The 16,719-nt window shown below is 62.3% G+C and overlaps 2 protein-coding genes across 6 annotated transcripts; both read right to left on the reverse strand.

Moving 5' to 3' along the window:
* Positions 1–109: 109 nt before the first annotated feature.
* Positions 110–4,053, reverse strand: LOC146426323 (uncharacterized). 4 transcript variants are annotated; one of them, XM_085040772.1, is made up of 12 exons: positions 3,263–4,048; positions 2,728–2,852; positions 2,559–2,634; positions 2,197–2,370; positions 2,007–2,105; positions 1,809–1,880; positions 1,673–1,732; positions 1,455–1,518; positions 1,088–1,189; positions 882–984; positions 565–672; positions 110–493 (listed from the first exon to the last, which is right to left on the reverse strand). In XM_085040772.1, exons 1-12 carry the CDS (start codon positions 3,581–3,583, stop codon positions 478–480), a joined length of 1,320 nt encoding a protein of 439 aa, XP_084896898.1. In that variant the 5' UTR covers positions 3,584–4,048; the 3' UTR covers positions 110–477. The 4 variants fall into 4 exon arrangements, 3 of the variants coding, with proteins under 3 accessions (XP_084896898.1, XP_084896896.1, XP_084896897.1); XM_085040770.1 differs by having other exon boundaries at positions 1,084–1,189; XM_085040771.1 differs by having other exon boundaries at positions 882–980; positions 1,084–1,189; positions 3,263–4,045.
* A 1,361-nt stretch (positions 4,054–5,414) lies between these two features.
* On the reverse strand, positions 5,415–15,559 carry MFSD12 (major facilitator superfamily domain containing 12). 2 transcript variants are annotated; one of them, XM_085040730.1, is made up of 10 exons: positions 15,198–15,557; positions 10,574–10,784; positions 9,626–9,749; positions 9,222–9,419; positions 8,888–8,980; positions 8,708–8,800; positions 7,830–8,000; positions 7,481–7,575; positions 6,681–6,811; positions 5,420–6,163 (listed from the first exon to the last, which is right to left on the reverse strand). In XM_085040730.1, the coding sequence occupies exons 1-10, from the start codon at positions 15,484–15,486 to the stop codon at positions 6,069–6,071; spliced, it is 1,500 nt and encodes a 499-aa protein (XP_084896856.1). In that variant the 5' UTR covers positions 15,487–15,557; the 3' UTR covers positions 5,420–6,068. The 2 variants fall into 2 exon arrangements, with proteins under 2 accessions (XP_084896857.1, XP_084896856.1); XM_085040731.1 differs by lacking the exon at positions 9,222–9,419 and having other exon boundaries at positions 5,415–6,163; positions 15,198–15,559.
* Positions 15,560–16,719: the final 1,160 nt, after the last annotated feature.

Consider the following 16,719-nt stretch of genomic DNA (forward strand, 5'->3'; position numbering starts at 1 on the left):
CCCGTGGTCTTCACATGTCCTGGTCTGTTCTGGGGAGCAGGGGCTGCGGGTTGTGGGTTCATGCTCATCCTGTGGCATCTGGCCCAGCAAATAATAAGTACTAACATACTAAAGATTTTATTAACCTTTATTAATAAAATAGTCTGTTCTCTGTACCCCTGCCTTGCCTGGAGGTTGGCCCCCTCTGCCTGCCCTGGCTTGACAGGGAGGGCTGGGTGGGGTTTAGTGCTGACCCCATCCCCTGCTTTTTGCCCCCCTGAGAGCTCCCTGGGTCTCTCCTGCTGCTGCTCAGGGTGGGCAGACACGGAGGGAGTGAGATGGAGCCTCACAGCCTGCATGGGCTTCCCAGGCTTAGTGGGGGGCTGGAAGGCACTTGGTGACAGAGCCCCCTGAGAGGCCAAGGAAGGGCTCAAAGCAGCCCCTGAGCCCCCTGACCCTCCAGCTGGGGCTCTGGAGAGGGCTGGGTCCTCACTGGCCTCACGTCGTCTTGTACCTGGGGGAAGGCAGGGTGAGGGGGGATCTCTGCTGGGGACAGAGGCCCCCCCCTCACACCCCACGACTCACTGCTGTGACAGGTTGAGGTCTGGCCAGGCCCCCACAAATGCCAGCTGCTGCTCCAGCTCCATGATGCGCAGACCAATGTACCCCGAGGACAGCAGCAAGGCCACCATGCTGGGGACAGGCCAGTGTCAGCCAGGGGACACAGGGTGGGCACATGGGGCAGGAGCAGTGCCACAGGCAGGCTCCCATGTGCTTGCCCTGGGGATGAGTGTCTGAAGGGGAATGTGGGAACCCCAGACTGCCAGTGCCACCCTGGGGAGGCTGTGTCAGGGCTCAGCAGGGATAGGGACCTGGTGTGTGAGCAGGCCTTGGGGACTCACAGCAGAAGGTAGATGATGACAATGATGTTGAGAGGGCTCAGTTGGGGGATTATCCAGGACAAAAGTGCAGTGGCCCAGGCCCAGAGCATGGTGTGGGGTCTCCCTGCCAGGACAAGGCAATGTCAGTGTCACTGAGATTCTGTGCTTGGTTCTGCCAGGGTGCAAATCCACAGCACCATCCCCCCATCCACCCCATCCTGACCCACCACAGAGGCTGCGTGTTTCTGCCGAGGGCAACTGCTCACCGCTGCTGGAAGCCAGCAGGGCCACCTCCTCCTCCGCTTGCCTTGATCTCAGGCTTGGCTCATCTGCAGGTAACCAGGTGACAGTCGATGAGTGCCCTGGGCAGAGGTCTGGGTATCCTGGGGGCACACGAGGCCACGAAGAGCCAATCCTGCACTCCCTGGTGCTGTGGGAGATGCTGGTCGAGGGGGCGAGGGCCACACGGTCCCTCCCAGAATGTGTGTCCGGGGAGGGGGAGCAGAGCCCAGAGCTGCCACGGGGGCAGGAATGTGGGCGGGGAGAGGAGCAGGGCTGTGAGTGTGTGCCGAGTGCACCAGGGTGGCCACTCACCCAGGGATTCGTGGAGGCTGTTGGGTTCTGGGGTGCTCTGTTCCAGGTCTGACTGGCTCAAGGTCTGGAAGAGGACAAGCCCCGGACATAGTGTGTGTCCCCAAGGCATGGGGGACGTGGGCTGACCCCCCACTGCCATGGGAACATGGGCAGGACCTGTGTCACCAGCAAGAAGGGAGCTCTGGGGTCTGTGTCACCCCACCATTCCCTGGCCTTACCAGAGACTTCCTAAGGGTTTCCTCATTGCTCACAGAGTCTCGAGGGCTCTGGCCGCTGTCCTGGACAAGGAGAGATGAAGGGAGGTGCCCTGCAGTGGATTGATGGAGCTCCCCTCCCCATCCAGCCCCTGCGTACCTGCAGGTGTTTGCAGACCGACCTCAGGAGCTGGTATGTGGCCTCTCGCTGGCGCAGCGACACGAAGAGGAACTGCCAGAGAGCAGGAAGGGGGTTTGTACCAGAGCTGCCCCCTTGGCATGGCCCAGAGCCCTTAGGGACCGGGACACACAGAATAACCCCAGGTGAGGCTGCCCCCTAGCACCGTCCCGCTCTCACCTTCTCCCCCTTGGCTGTGCGGATGCTGACTGCGTTGGGCACCAGCAGTGCCGTGTTGGTCTTTTTGAGGGCTGAGATGGAGGCGACGGGGACCACAGCCTGTGCCGGGGGGACAGGCAGTGTCACTGTGTTCCCGCTTGCCACCTGTGCCCCTGCCAGTGCTGCCGGCCCCACGCCCACCCCAGCCCACCTTGATGTCCTTGAGTAGGAGGTTGGAGTGGAAGCAGATGTGGCGGGAGGACACGTAGAGGCGGCCGTGGTAGGGCATCTCTCTCTGCCAGGCGCAGGAGAAGCAGCCCAGTAGTACGTCCTGCTCGGCGAGCTCCCCGAAGGCCCGGCGGTAGCTGCTGTCCTGTTTGCTCAGCTGCGGGAGGTCGAGGGGTGTGCTGGCACCGCGGGCCTCCTGCAGCCCCCTGCTCCATCACCACCTCTGGCACGGAACCGGGACCAGCCCTCCCTCGGCCCCAGTCCACTGAGAGCATCCAGCCGGGACCGCGGTGCTGGGGTCAGCGCTGGGGTCCCGTTCCCCAGCCTCGGCACCTCAAGACTCACCGAGGGGGACGGGGGTCCCTGCCTGCCCATGGCTGCCTGCTCTGTTTCCCTGCAGGAGGGCTCATAGGTCCTGGATCTGGAAAGAAGCATTGGAGGTGGTGACTCCAGGCACACAAGTGGGATGTGGGGCTGGGATGTGGGATGAGTCCCCGTGAGGTGCAGCACCCACCTGGTGAGTTTGGGCTGCCCCAGCTGGGCACTTCCCCTCTCCTCCAGGCTCCGCCACTGCTTCTCCCCCAGCACCCCCCGCCTACTGCGCTTCAGCTTTCCCGACATGAGGGACGAGTTGGGCATCTGGGGGAGAGGTGGCAGGTTGTAAGGATGGTCCGTCCCTGCAGCACAGCAGCTCCCAGTGTCACCAAACTCCCCTCCACCGGGGAGAACGTGGGGACAGGGCTCAGGCCATGCCGGTACCGGCACTGTAGAGCCTATCCAGTCGCATGAACCCTTTGCCTGTCCCGCGGTGGCATGCGCTGGCTGCGACCCCCGTGGGCAGTGGGGGCTGGGGTGACGGGAGAAGTGGTGACCCCTGAACCGACGGGTGACAGGGAAAGTGATCCCTGGACCGGGGGGTGCCGACTCGGGTCATGGCCAGTGCTAGGTGCGGGAGTGCGTGGCCGGGCTGGCTCCAGAGGGGACGTCCCGGACCCACACACGGCCCCAGAGCCCCGTCCCGGGCAGGACCCGCGCCCCCCCCGCGGTACCTGCTGGGGGACACAGAGTCCCCCCCGTCCGATCGGAGCTGTCTCGCTCTCACTCCTTCCAGCGCCGTTCCAGCTCCGCTGCCTCCTCCTCCTCCCCCTTCTCCTTCTCCTCCTCCTCCCGAGGAAGGGCAGCGGGCGGGGCCGGGCGGCCGCGGCAGGTTCGCAGGGAGCGGCCGGGGCAGCCCCAGCCCGGGACACCCGGGAGGCTGCGGGACGTGCTAGCTGCCTCAAAACCAGCTGCAAATGCACTCCAGTTCCAGCAGTGCTGAGAGCCGGAGCACCATAGCCACAGACCCGCGGCGCTCTGCAGTCCTGTGGCATTTCGTAGTTCTACGGGCACCACGTAATCCAGGGGCACTCCGCAATCCCGGGACACCGCACAGCATCGCCCGCCCGGTGCCCGCTCCCCTCCCTCGTGCCCTGGCCCCCAACTCCCGTCAGTGCTGGAGGCACGTCTGCCCCTCGCCCCGGGAGTCTCTGTCCTGTGGCAGGGACCCCAGAGGAAAGTGGGGAGGGGGCGCGGCTGGGCCGGGGGTGCCGGGCAGAGCCGGAGCCGCGCCCCCCCTGCGGGTCCAGGGCGGGTGCGAAGGGCACGGACCCAGCCCGGTTCAGCCCTGCTCTCTGGACCGGGGCTGATAACGCCCTTCCCGCAGCGAGAAACGGACATGAACCCGGGCCGGTGCGAGATGGGACACGGCGCGGCCCGAGGGGGCTGCACCCCGCACTCCCACCTCACCTTCATGATCCCACTCCATCCACATGGATCCCGTTCCATTCCCCCACACCGGGCACACCCGCGGTGTCATTCCCTGCCCTGGGCCACACCCTGTCACACCCCCCAGCCCCCTGCACCCTCCCTCACCCCACACTCCTGTCCTGCTGTGCACACACGACCCCACAGCCCTCACGGCAGGGGCTCCATGACAGCCCCATGGAAGCCCAACCAGGGTGCACACACGGATATGTGTGGGCTGGCACAAGGCACAGACAGGGGGCCACGGACTTCTTCTGCCATTGAACCAGGCTGGGAGAGCGGGGGTGTTCACCTGGAGAAGACAAGGCTCCAGGGAGACCTCAGAGCCCCTGCCAGGGCCTAAAGGAGCTCCAGGAGAGCTGGAGAAACACTTGGGACAAGGGATGGAGGGACAGAACACAGGGAATGGCTTCCCACTGCCAGAGGGCAGGGAGAAATGGGATATTGGGAAGAGACTCCTTGTGAGGGTGGGCAGGCCCTGGCACAGGTTGCCCAGAGAAGCTGTGGCTGCCCCTGGATCCCTGGCAGTGTCCAAGGCCAGGTTGGACAGGGCTTGGAGCAGCCTGGGATAGTGGAAGGTGTCGCTGCCATGGCAGGAGGTGGGACTGAATGGGATTTAAAGTCCCTCCCAACCCAAACCATTCCCTGGGATATGAATACAACCCCTTCTGTCACCCTCCCACTTGCACCTTGTGTGCACACAGCACATCCCTGCACAGACGTGTGGGCACACAGGTATGGACACACACACACGTGGGCACGCACACATGTACTCACACAGAGCACACAGAGACACACATATACATGTACAGGAACACACACGAGGACACATATATTCATGTAGGTGTCATGTATGGACACATACATGTTCACACACACAGGGACACACACATGCCCCCCACACACATCACACATACACACACATTTACACACACGTTCTCCTACACCAACACCCATGCGTACCCCTATGTGTACGCATCTCCACACAGATGCATACACATAGGTTCTCACACACACACACCCCCACACATCACACACACGTACACGCACATTCTCAGACATATGCACCCATGCACACATACACACACATCACACATGTAGACACGCATATAGACACACACACTCACACAGGTTCTCACACATGTACACACACGTGTACACACACATACACACGTTCTCACACATAAGGACACACAGATGTACACACACGGCCACATGCAAGGACACACGTGTTAAGGCACACGCTCTCTCTCTGTCTCTCACACACACACCCACACCCACCCACACACCCTCACACACCCTCACACCCCCACCCACCCACCTCCCCACAGTCCCCGCCCCCGCCGCACAAGGGCCGCCCCCATTGGCTGCCCTGCCCCGGAGGGCGGAGCGGCAGCGCACGAACCAATCATTCATCTCCAGCGCCGCTCCGCGGCCGCCATTTTGTGTGCGGGCGCCGCCATGGTGGTTAAGGGCGGCCATCCCCGCAGCTCGCCTGTCTCTGAGGGGCAGGGGGCGAACAGCGCTGGGCACGCCCCGAGCCCCCGTGCGCGCCCCAAACCTACTCCAGCCCAGCTCTGACGTCCCTGACCCCAGAGTGGAGCCCACCCTCATTCCAGGGCTGTCAGCACTGTGGTTGATTTTTTCTCTCCTTTTTCTCCTCCTTTATAAAGTGCCGTTTGCACGTACTGACGTCACAAAAGCAGATTAAAACCTCGGGCCGGGCGGTCACCCCTGCTGGGGCTGCCCCAGCCCAGCCCGGGCCCTTCTAGTGTTCATTGTGCAGGTGAGTGGTGACAGGTGACCCTGCACCGGTGACACCGCACCAGGGACAGCCTTCATCGGCCCGGAGGGGTCTGGGACACACGAGTCCAGGCTGGGAACACGAGTCCAGTGCAAGGTAACAGGGCGGGGGTCAGCTCCCTCCCAAGAGCCCAGTGCCCCCCAGCACGGGGGACCCTCCAGACTCAAGAGTGTGGCACCGTAGCAGCCAAGGACGTGGTGGCCAAGGACACAGCCCTGAGGACACGGTGGCTAAGGACATGGCCCAAGTCAGTTGACCGTGCTGCTCTGGTTCTCTCCCTCAGTACTCCCAGTGCCGCTTTCGGGGGTCCCAGCGCTGCTCAGCCCCCGCAGGCCAACAGCACCTGGAGGAAGAGGAGGAAGGGACAGGTCAGAAGTGATGGCAGTGCAGGGTGACCCACATGTGCTGGCCTGGCTCTCCTGGACTCTTCTGCTGGCACCAGAGGCCTGACCCAGCAGGGCCCCAAGCAGCATGAGGGGTCCATCCTGTTCCCCCATCCCCCACGTTTATTGCCAGCACACAGAGCTGCCCCCGACACCCCTTTGGAGCCCCAGGGCCAGCGGGGCAGGGGGCCCTGCAGGGCAGGGGTGTTGCCCCCAGGAGGACACAGCAAGCAGACACAGCCCCTCTCTGGAGGCAGCAGCAGAAGCGGGACGATGGCCCTGCCCCGTGTCCTACCATGAGGGTCCCCCTGCAAGCATGGCCACAGCCAGCCCAGTGACGACAGGGCTCCCACTGGTGCCCCACTTGGGCCATCTGCAAAGACACTGTGGCTTTAGCCCAGGCTGGCACTGGCCACAAGGCTTCCAGTGCCCCCAGCCCCACACCAGGCCCCCCCCCAAGGCCCTGGCCCAACTCACGGTAGCGGATCTGGATGGGCCACACCATGATGCAGCAGAGCATGGCGACAGCAACGATAGCAATGCCACCAGTGACCAGCACCATCACCCAGTGGTAGAAGCTGACACAGGCAGGGCAGCACAGCTCAGTCCTGTGTGGACACAGGCAGGGATGTTGTTGGAGGCTGGGACTGGAGCCCTGGGCTGCAGACAGCAGTCCCATGTCCTTGGAGTCAGGACTGGTTCCCACTGGGATGTGAGAGAAAGGCTCAGGGCAAGTAGATCCCTGAGGCATGGCTCAGGTCCTTGTCCAAGGCCAGGTGAAAAGGTGAGCAAGGGTGTAAGACAGATCAGAGCTGGAGAAGGCTTTGGGGAGACTTTAGAGCTCCTTCCAGGGCCTAAAGGGGGTCCAAGAGAGCTGGAGAGGGACTTTGGACAAGGGCCTGGAGGGACAGGCCAAGGGGGAATGGCTTCCCACTGCCAAAGGGCAGAGTTAGATGGGATATTGGGAAGGAATTCTTCCCTGTGAGGGTGGTGAGGCCCTGGCACAGGTTGTCCAGAGAAGCTGTGGCAGCCCCTGGATCCCTGGAAGTGTCCAAGGCCAGGCTGGACAGGGCTTGGAGCACCCTGGTCTAGTGGAAAGTGTCCCTGCCCATGGCAGGGGGTGGAAGGAGATGAGCTTTAAGGTCCCTTCCAACCCAAACCATTCTGTGATTCTATAAATCCAAGCTGGTTCCCACCCATGCCTCTTGCTCCAACTCTGGAATATTTCCTTGTGGACTCCCAGTGATGGGGGCTCCCAGCTCTGCAAAGATGCTTACGGGCAGGGGTGCAGGTTCTGGATCGCCATCACAGCCAGGCCATTGGCCATCTTGTCCGTGAAGCTCATGGCACCGTAGACAAATGCGCTGCTGTGCTGCAGGAGGAGAGGGAGACACGCTGTGCCACGCTGGGCCACAGAGCCCTGTGTGCCCTCTAATGGGCAGAGCCCTCACTGCAGCAGAGCAGTGAGCACACGGGGCAGCACTCACAGGGCACAGCACAAGGGTTGCCCAGCAGAGCCCCCTCCCAGTGTCTCCAGCCCCCCAACCCTCACCAGTGCCCACCCCAGCCCGTGAGTTCTGTGCCTGCCGTAACTCCCCTCCATCCCACCAGGAGCGGTGGCCATACCGTGTTGGTGCCGATGAGATCCGCGGTCATGGAGAGGGAGGTGACCAGGATGGTGGCTGAGCCGGCCCCAAGCAGCACAGCCAGCCCATAGATCTCGGCTCCCATTGGCCTAGCCAAGGCCACCCAGGAGGCAAAGGCCAGGATCACCAGGATGCCCACAAAGTAGGTCAACTGGGATGGGGACACACAGAGGAAGAAGAGGAAGTTCAGAAATCAACTAGGCTGGTACCTGGTGAGGGAGGGGCAAGCAAGAAGGCCACAGGGCCAGCACTGCCCAGGATCCACAAGGGTCCCTGGCTCTGTCCCACCTGGTTTTAAACACAGAGCCCCCAAAAGCAGGGCATTGCCACGATCTGGGCTGCTCTGCAGCCCAAGGGCTGAGCTGTGGAGCACGTCCATGAAGGCAGGGGACACTCCCACAGGTACCCAACAGCACAGAGGGGACATACTGTGGGGGCAGATCCCTCCTGCTGGCACTGGAAACTCTGTGCCCACCCAGGCCAGCGCAGCCAGACCCCCCTCTGCCCCTGGGCACTACAGGGCTCTGTAGCCCGGTCAGGCCCACACGGGACATGGTGACTCTGGGCCAGCACTGCCTTCCCCATCCCTAGGGATATGCAGGACAGGCTCCTGCCTACCATCCCCAGACCCAGCAGGACCCTCATCCCTGCCCACCACCCCCAGTCCCAGCAGGACCCCTACCCACCACTTCCAGTCCCAGTGGCACCCACACTGCAGTGGGTGGTTGCTGGCAGAGGGTCTATGAGGGGTCCCTGCTTTCCAGCTCAGGTGTGCCAGGAACTCTGCCCACAGCCAGGATTTGGCCCCTGGGCCTCTCCTGGGGTCAAATGCCAGCATCTCCAGCACCCTGGACTCACATTCCGACCAATCCATTTGTTCACAGGCTTCATGAGGAATGAGGAGAGAAACCCACTGACATACATCACTAGGGGGATGGTGGCAATGTACTTCTGCAAGAGACAAGGACAGGGAGGAGATGAACCCCAGGCCATATCAGGACACCTTCCCACATGACCCCGAACCTGCCCTGCACCCACCTTGGAGAGCAGCAGTGAGTTGGTCAGGTACATGGCGATGTAGGTCTGGGACAGGTTGACAATGAGGCGGGTGGCCATGTAGAGCACTGCGACCTGTGAGGGGACAGGGCCAGAGCAGCATGGCTCAGCCCGTGGGGAGGACCTTCCCTGCCCAGCTGTCATGGCACAGGTGCCCACCGGGAAGGGGATGGTCCCTCTGACGTGGTGGATGGGTGCCCAGAACAGCCCCTCTCTCCATCCCCACCTGCACCTGGGCAAGTCTTGTGGCTGCAGGACACCCAGGATGCCCGGGCAGGGCAGCAGCCTGGGCCAGGGGAGCCCTGCCCAGCCGTACCTGGTAGAAGGAGGGCTCCAGCAGCCAGTCCTTCCAGAGCAACAGTGGGCGCGGGGGACCCGGGGCCTCCTTGTGCAGCAACGGGGTGCTCTCCTCTGGCTCAGGCAGCACCCCTGGTGCGTACGGCTTCTCCTTGGTGCCCAGGTGGAAGATGAGGGAGAACACGGCCCCCAGCCCCACCACAATGAGGGCCAAGTTCTGGTGAGGCAGTGGGGGTGAGGACAGCAGTAGGGGCAGCCCATCATCAGCCCCCAGCAGTCTGGAGGATAAGGAGGGGTTCCCAAACCCCAGGGGAGGCTTAGTGTGGCTCTTGCGCAGTTGGCACTGCCCTCCGACTCCCTCCAGTACCTCCCCAGCTGAGCCATGGGAAGAGGGGACCCCAGGGGCTGTGCCCTGCCACTCACCCGAAACACAGGGATGTCCTGCGGGCCCAGGTGCTCCATGCGGTCAGGCTGGTCTGTCTGGAAGTTCAGCAGAAGCCAGGTCAGGCTGTACACAGTGATATTGGCCATGACGGTGAAGGCATACCTGAGGGGAAGGAAACCTTTGGGTAATGCAGAGGCACAAGCACAGGGACAGCACAGCAGGACACCTCGGTCCACAGCTGCCCTCCAAGCCACATGTGTTACAACCTCTGCACCCCAATGTCATGGCCGAAGTGACACCTCTGAGGGCATGAGGCACCTGGCTAGGCATCAGCCTTACTGGTGCAACTCCCAGTGTGCCCAGTCCGAGCCTCAGGGCATGGCTGAGAGCAAACCCTACCAGTCAGCCTGCTCCCCCTCCAACCACAGCTCACCTCTGCTTCAAGGATGCCACGAGCTGCCTGACCCAGTGCCCCCGGCGTGGGACCACTCGGCCCGAAGGTTACCCCATATCCTCCCTGCTCACCCAGCTCCATGGGATAAACACCCCATCCCACGTCACAATCCTGACAGAGATGAGCCAGGTGCACTGTCCACCTGGCCCTGGGGACATCTCACTTCCAGGACAGTCCCCACAGCCATGTCCAGCTCTCCCTTAGGGCATTGGGGAGGGACAGTCCCTCCCCTGAAAGCCACCCTCCAGTCCCGAAGAAGTGTCCCCAGCTCAGGGAAGTGTCACTGTGTCACTGACTTCCCTGGCATCAAGATATTCCCTCCTGGCACCAAAGGGTTTGGGCCACCAACCCAGGACCAATGTCCCTTGGGACATCCCACAGGACACCCACATGGCCCAGTCCTCATCCTGCCACACTGAGGTCTCTGCTGTGCCAAAGCACCCAGGGACCTTCCATCACACAGTGATGGGACCCAGCATGGGCAGGGCAGGTCTCCCAGGCCTAGGGAACCCCCAGGTGTGGTTGTGCTCACCTGAAAGCTGTGAGCTCCACCTTCCCATGGTCACTGCTCACCAGCTCAGGGATGAGGGCCAGGTGGGACACCTGAGTGGCTGCCCAGCCAAACTGGAAAATGATGATGAAGGGGAGGTAGTAGATGAAGGCTGCCCACTGTGGAGTGCTCTCCCTGCAGGCCAGGCAGGGGCTGAAGACGAAGGGAAAGGACACGAGGACGCAGGTGGTGCCTGGGGAGAGGGGAGCAGTGAGAGGATGCACACCTGGCTGGGACTCCAGTGTTGACACAGACAGCCCTCTCCAGGTCAGGCTCTACCCCAGAGCTGGGGAGGGAGGTAGGCCCTCCCAGATGAGACACTTGGGAGTCCCAGAAATCCCCTCAGGCCATCCTGCACAGGGAATGTCCTTCCCTCTGGCACCCAGCACAGCTAGACACCCCCCAATCACACTCCTTCCCCAGCACAGCTCTGGCACTGCTCTGTCCCCTCAGGATGTCATGACAGACCCTCACTCTCACATCCACAGCCAGTAAGAGCTTCATGCTGTCCCCAGGTGCAGATAACCAGTCAGATAACCCCTCTCTGCCACCTGTGATATGGCACCCGTAGGCTGGGAGTGCTCTGGAAGTCCCATGGGCACTGGCACCCATCTGTCTCCATGTCCCCTCTCCCGTGGGGCTGGCAGAGAGAGCCATGCTTCTGCCATGCTCATCGACATCACCTGCAGCATGACAGGGTGACACAGAGCCATGGGGGGCTCCGGGAAGGCCCTGCTGAGTCAGGGACACCAGAGCCAGGCTCCTCCCTCTGCTGTGGCGTGACAGCGTGGGGACGCTGCATGTGGGGACTCTGTGTAGGGCAGAGAGGCCAGCCTGGCCTCTCCCTCCCCTTTCCCAAAGTTACACAGTCCATCTGCCATGCGGCTCCACAGGTCCCCAGGTCCTGAGGCAGAGCCTGGTGCCCTGTCCCACATGTCCCCATGTACTGTCCTACATGTCCCCAGCTTCACTTCGTGCTGGTGAAGAGCTGTGAGAACCTACAGCGACAGGGGAATGCCCCTTCCTACAGCTCTCTTCCTCATGAATGATTCCTCTTCCTCCCACCCATGAAGGGCAATTCCTCATCCTCCTCTTTGCTCCCACACAGCACAGCCATGCATGGCCAGGGCAAAGCCAAGGGCAGCAGTGACAATGCCAGCCCAGCTCCATCCATCCCAGCAAGGGGTGCTGGGGCCCCACACTGGCTCACAGTTGGCTTTGGTGCTCCAGGAACTCCAGAGTACAGGGGACTTGGGTACACGTGATGCCTTTGCCCCAGGCAAACCACAGGCACAGGAAGATCCAAGGCAGCTCAAACCAGCCCAGCTGCACTCTGTTCCCTGGGTTTTAACCAGACCCAGATGAGAGGTGAGGGTCCCAGGGCCCCACAGGATCAGGCTCTGCAGCCCCCAGGGCTGCTCCTGTGCCCACCCATGAGCCACTGCCACCAGCACAACCACAAGAGTGTCACGTCCTCCTCGTGGCCCCCTGGGACAGGAGGTGCCCACCACCAGGGTCACCCCACTGGCCACCCCATGGAACTGTGCCACTCAGGCACAGGGCTGCACCCCAACACCCATATATATACCCCAAGTGCCCAGGAGTGGCTGCACATTCAGTGCAGAGAGGCCCTGAGGACCTGCTACTCTCCCAAGCAGGGCCATGGGAGCCCCCCAAGACCACCCTGCCCACCGCTGCAGCACCCCATGGCAGGCAGAGGTCCAGGTTCTCATCTCTGGCCCCGCGGGACAGGATCACGGGAATGCCAGGCTGCTTGGCACAGGCACCTGGGGCAGGAATTTTGGGACAGCACTGCCAGACAGGCTCAGACAGGCAGCAAAGAGACGCTCACCATTCCTGCCCACTGCAGCAGGAAGCTGGACCCCAAAAAAGAGCTCACGAGCAGGAAGGGACACCCAGGACCGCCTGTGGGAGCAGCCGGGACTGCGGCCACAGCAGGGAGATGCCACAGATAGCAACTCGTGGTGTCTCCCCTGCCCCGAGGCTGTGGTTTCACAACATTTCCTCTGATCTGAGCACGGGTTTGCCACCAGACGAGAGACACACCAGACACACCGCTCCCACACAACACTCCTCGCTGCAGCGTGACCGAGGGAGCCGAGCTGGCTCTGATCTGTTTGCCGCCACAACTGGTCACTCTGTGGGCGCCAGGGAAGCCCCCACCTTGTGAGTAACCTATGCTCCAGCCTGGGAAACAGCCTCCATCCCTGCTCTAGCCCCTATCCCTGCTCCAGCCTCCATCCCTGCTCCAGCCTGTCCTGGGCTGTGCTCTGCTCCTGCAGCCCCGTGCAAGGCCTGAGTCAGGACTTCCCCTCTGTGCTTGCAGGGCAGCACCCGTCTGGAGCTGGGGGAGGGAACAGCTCCGGCCACTTCCCTAAATCTAGGGGGCCAATACCACTGACACCAGGGCAGGCGTGAAGCTGCCCCCTCAACACCCTCCCTGACTCATCAAGCCAAGCTCTGGTGAGGTCAGACACCTTATCATGCTGCTGTTGGGTTGCACGAAGCAGTTCGTTGAGATAAATTTGGGATCAAGATAAGAGCACCCATCCTGCAACCGCCCTTCCTCCGCATAGGTCTGCTCCACGCGAGGCAGTACCCGGGTGTTACCAAGGCTTATTACCAATGGCCATTTCTTCCACCAACTGCCTAGTCCCCAGTGCCGGCTAAGCAGGATGTGCAGGCTCCTGCACCAGTCACAGCACCAAGGACCCCTCTCCAGGGCATGCTGTCACCTCAGATAGGGACCAAGGACCCCTCTCTAGGCCATGCTGTCCCCTCAGAGAGGGACTCTGACAGATGGGTCCCCACCAGCCCCTGCACTCCATTGCATTTTTTGACCCAAGGCACAATGCAACACAAACCTGTCAATAATTCCCATGAGCTGCAGCCTCCTATGTATTCCGAGACTGTACCCCACTGTCAGCCCCTGGGGTGTGCAGCCCCAACACAGCTAAGGGCCCCACACCCCAGAGTCACCCCTGGGGACACCAAGAGCTGCTCAGGAAGCACCTGGGCTTTTGGGAAAGCCCAGATTTTACTGCTGGTCTTGCTTTTGCTGCAGCTCCAAGGTCTGAGCATGTGGCTTTCACCCCGACTCACTGTCACCCCATGGGCACTGCCCAACGGATGGGGAGAGCTCCCTGGGGTGGGATGATGCCCCTTCCTCATCCAGGCTCATCATCCCACTGTCCCCTACACATATAGCGCATCTGTCCTCACCTCACTGCCACAGGGGACCCCAGAAAGGCACCTCCCAAGCTGGCCCCTCCTCACAGGGCACCCCAGGCCCATCTCTTGTCACCCAGGGTGCTGCCACAGCACCTGAGCCCCTTTCCCCTTCACAGGGCACCCCAAAAACCCCCAGGGCAGCTCCCCCTTCTATGGAGGGGCTGCTCCTTTCCATCCCCGGGCACGCAATTCTGCTTACCCCTGGGGCTGCCCCTCTCCAGCTGGGTGGAGGGACCCTGTCCCCACCTCACTGCCACATGACGGTCCCCCTCCCCAGAAAGGGTCCCACATCTTCAGGGAGATCTCCATGCCACAAGGCACTCCAGTTCCTCCCCATTCCAGGGAATCCCCAAGGCTGATCCCCCCAACCCAGAAAGGCACCCTTGGTCTTGTTCCCGCTTTTCCAGGGCACCCCAGAAAGACACCCTGGAGCTGATCCTGAACCCCAGAGAGGCTCCTCCAGGGCCACCCATGTCCACCCAGGGCCCCTCAGCAGAGCGTCCCCCACCCATGGCCCCCCAGCACAGCTGCTTGGGGCCAACCCACTCTACCCAGCATCCCTCAGCAAAGCACCCCCAGCTGCCCCCCACCCTGGGCACCCTAGAAAGGTTCCTCCAAGGTCATCCCTCTCTTCTTAGGGCATCCCAGACAGGTTCCCCTGAGCAGCCCCCACTCAGGACACATCAGAAAGGCTCCTTGGGGCCACGCTTCTCCCTTCTGGGCACCCCAGCAGGGTGTCTCCCACCCCAGGCATGCCAGAAAAGCTCCTCCAGGGTCACCCATTTTCACACGTCACCTTGGATAGGCACCCTCGGTCCACTCCCTCAGGGTACCCCAGAAAGGCCCCCCAAGGGCCATCCTCATCCTCACTTAGAGTACACCAGAAAGGCTCCCCCAGGTGACCCCCAACCCAGAGCACCCCAGAAAGTCCCCCCTACAGCAACCCTCCTCCCCTCCCCTAACCAAAGCCCCTTGGGGTTACCTATCTTTTATCTTTGGCACCCCAGCAGGGTGTTCCACGCATGGCACCCCAGAAAGGCTCCCTTGTGTGTCACCCAACCCAGGCACCCCAGAAAGGCTCCCCATGGTCATTCATCTCCACCCAGGACACCCCAGAAAGGCTCCCCTGGGGCCATCCCTCTTCACTTTAGTGTATCTCAGAAACGCTTCCCCGGGTCCCCCCCCACCCAAAGCACCCCAGCAAAGACCCCCAGGGTCACTGTCCTCCACCCCGGGCACCCCAGAAAGGCTCTCCCGGGGCCACCTCTCTCCACCCAGCTTCCCCCATCAGAGCTCCCAATCCCCCGAACGCCCCGTCCGGGTGTCCCCGGTTCTCCCGGTTCCCCGCACCCACCGGCCAGGTGCCAGCCCTTCCTGCGCCCGCAGCGGCCGCAGCCGTGGGCTCGGTCGGCCTCGAAGCCGAGCAGGGGCGTGCAGAGCCCGTCGGCCGCCTGCCCGGCGAGGAGCAGCGCGCCGGCCGCGCCGTGCCCATAGCCCAGCACGGCGTGCAGGAAAGGCAGCAGGTACGTGAACCACAGCGCCGAGCACGCGTCGTTCAGGAAGTGCCCGCACGCGAAGCTGAGCCGCGTCCGCAGCGACAGCCGCGGGCCCGGGGCCGCCGGGGACTGCGGCGGCTCCGCCATAGCCCGGCCAGAGCCCGCGGGGACAGCGGCGGGACGGGCCCGACGAGAGGGAGCGCCAGGGAATGGGAGGGAGGGAATGGGAGGGGACAGGGAGGGACAGGGAGGGACGAGGGAGGGGATGTCAGGGGCAGGGAGGGACCGGCCGGGACCGGTGACCCCCCGCATCCCCCGGGGCCGCCGCGCCTTGGGCGGAGAGAGTGGGAGGTAACTCGGCCAGGGGGAGATGGAAGCGAGTGAGTGCCCAGTCGCACCAGTGTTGTCCCCACACTGCTCCCAGTGAGTCCCGTGCTGTCCCCACATTGCTCCCAGTCACATCAGTGCTGCCCCCGCACCGTTCCTAGTCACACCAGTACTGGCCCTATACTGCTCCCAGTCACAACAGTAATGTCCCCACACTCCTCCCAGTCGCACCAGTATTACCTCCATACTGGTCCCAGTCACACCGGTAATGGGCCTATACTGCTCCCACTCACAACAGTGCTGTCTCCACACTAATTCCGGTATTAGCTCCACGCTTCTTCCAGTCACTGCTGTCCTAACCATAACAGTCCCACAGACCCCAGTACCCTCATACTGCTCCCAGTCACACCAGTGCTGCCTGTGACAGTTCCCATCACCCCATTATCCACACAAGGGGAGGTCCCAGTCACTCCAGTATCCCCACACTGCTCCCAGTGACCCCAGTACCCACGCAAAGAGGGGGTTCCCATGCTGCCAGTAGTCACCCCAGAATTACAGTGACACCAGTTCACCCTCACTGCTCCCAGTAACCCTGGTATTCAAGTGAGGGGTCCCCATGCTGTCAGCAGTTGCCCAAGTGCCAATATCTCAGTACACCATCACACTGCTCCCAGTCACCCCAATATCCCAGTATGCACCAAGTAGGGAGTGTCAAGCTACAGGGGTGAGGGTACAGGGATTGTGGGCACAAGAACCAGTCAACTGGGAGTCACTGGCATGCTAGGATCATGGGGATCAGACATCATGGGAACCCCCTGCTTGGATGGGCACTGGGGTCAGTAGGAGTCATGGGGGGGTACTGGGGTGACTAGGACCTTCTGGGTAATGGTGTGTCTGGGGCCATTATGGGTCCTACTGGAGTGGCTGTGGGCAGTGTAGGGGGAGTACTGGGGTCACTGGGGCTCTGGGGTGGCTACTGTAGTCGTGGGACACCCCATCTTGGGTGAATACTGGTGTCTCTGGGAGTAGTGTGGGCACACTTGGGAAACTGGG

The sequence above is a fragment of the Lichenostomus cassidix genome, chromosome 28 (genome assembly GCF_008360975.1).
Source record: "Lichenostomus cassidix isolate B80296 chromosome 28, HeHo_3.0, whole genome shotgun sequence".
NCBI classification, from domain to species: Eukaryota; Metazoa; Chordata; class Aves; order Passeriformes; family Meliphagidae; genus Lichenostomus; species Lichenostomus cassidix.

Excerpts from the sequence above, each read along its gene's own strand:
- MFSD12 (XM_085040730.1), bottom strand. The coding sequence starts at position 15,486 with ATGGCGGAGCCGCCGCAGTCCCCGGCGGCCCCGGGCCCGCGGCTGTCG. Across the intron at positions 6,812-7,480 it reads CAGAACCTGCACCCCTGCCC|GACTGAGCTGTGCTGCCCTG; the intron begins GTAAGCATCTTT and ends GTGTCCACACAG. Across the intron at positions 6,164-6,680 it reads GCCCATCCAGATCCGCTACC|GTGCTGTTGGCCTGCGGGGG; the intron begins GTGAGTTGGGCC and ends CTCTTCCTCCAG.
- LOC146426323 (XM_085040770.1), bottom strand. The coding sequence starts at position 3,583 with ATGCCACAGGACTGCAGAGCGCCGCGGGTCTGTGGCTATGGTGCTCCG. Across the intron at positions 2,106-2,196 it reads TCCTACTCAAGGACATCAAG|GCTGTGGTCCCCGTCGCCTC; the intron begins GTGGGCTGGGGT and ends CCCCCGGCACAG. Across the intron at positions 1,733-1,808 it reads CGGTCTGCAAACACCTGCAG|GACAGCGGCCAGAGCCCTCG; the intron begins GTACGCAGGGGC and ends CTCCTTGTCCAG.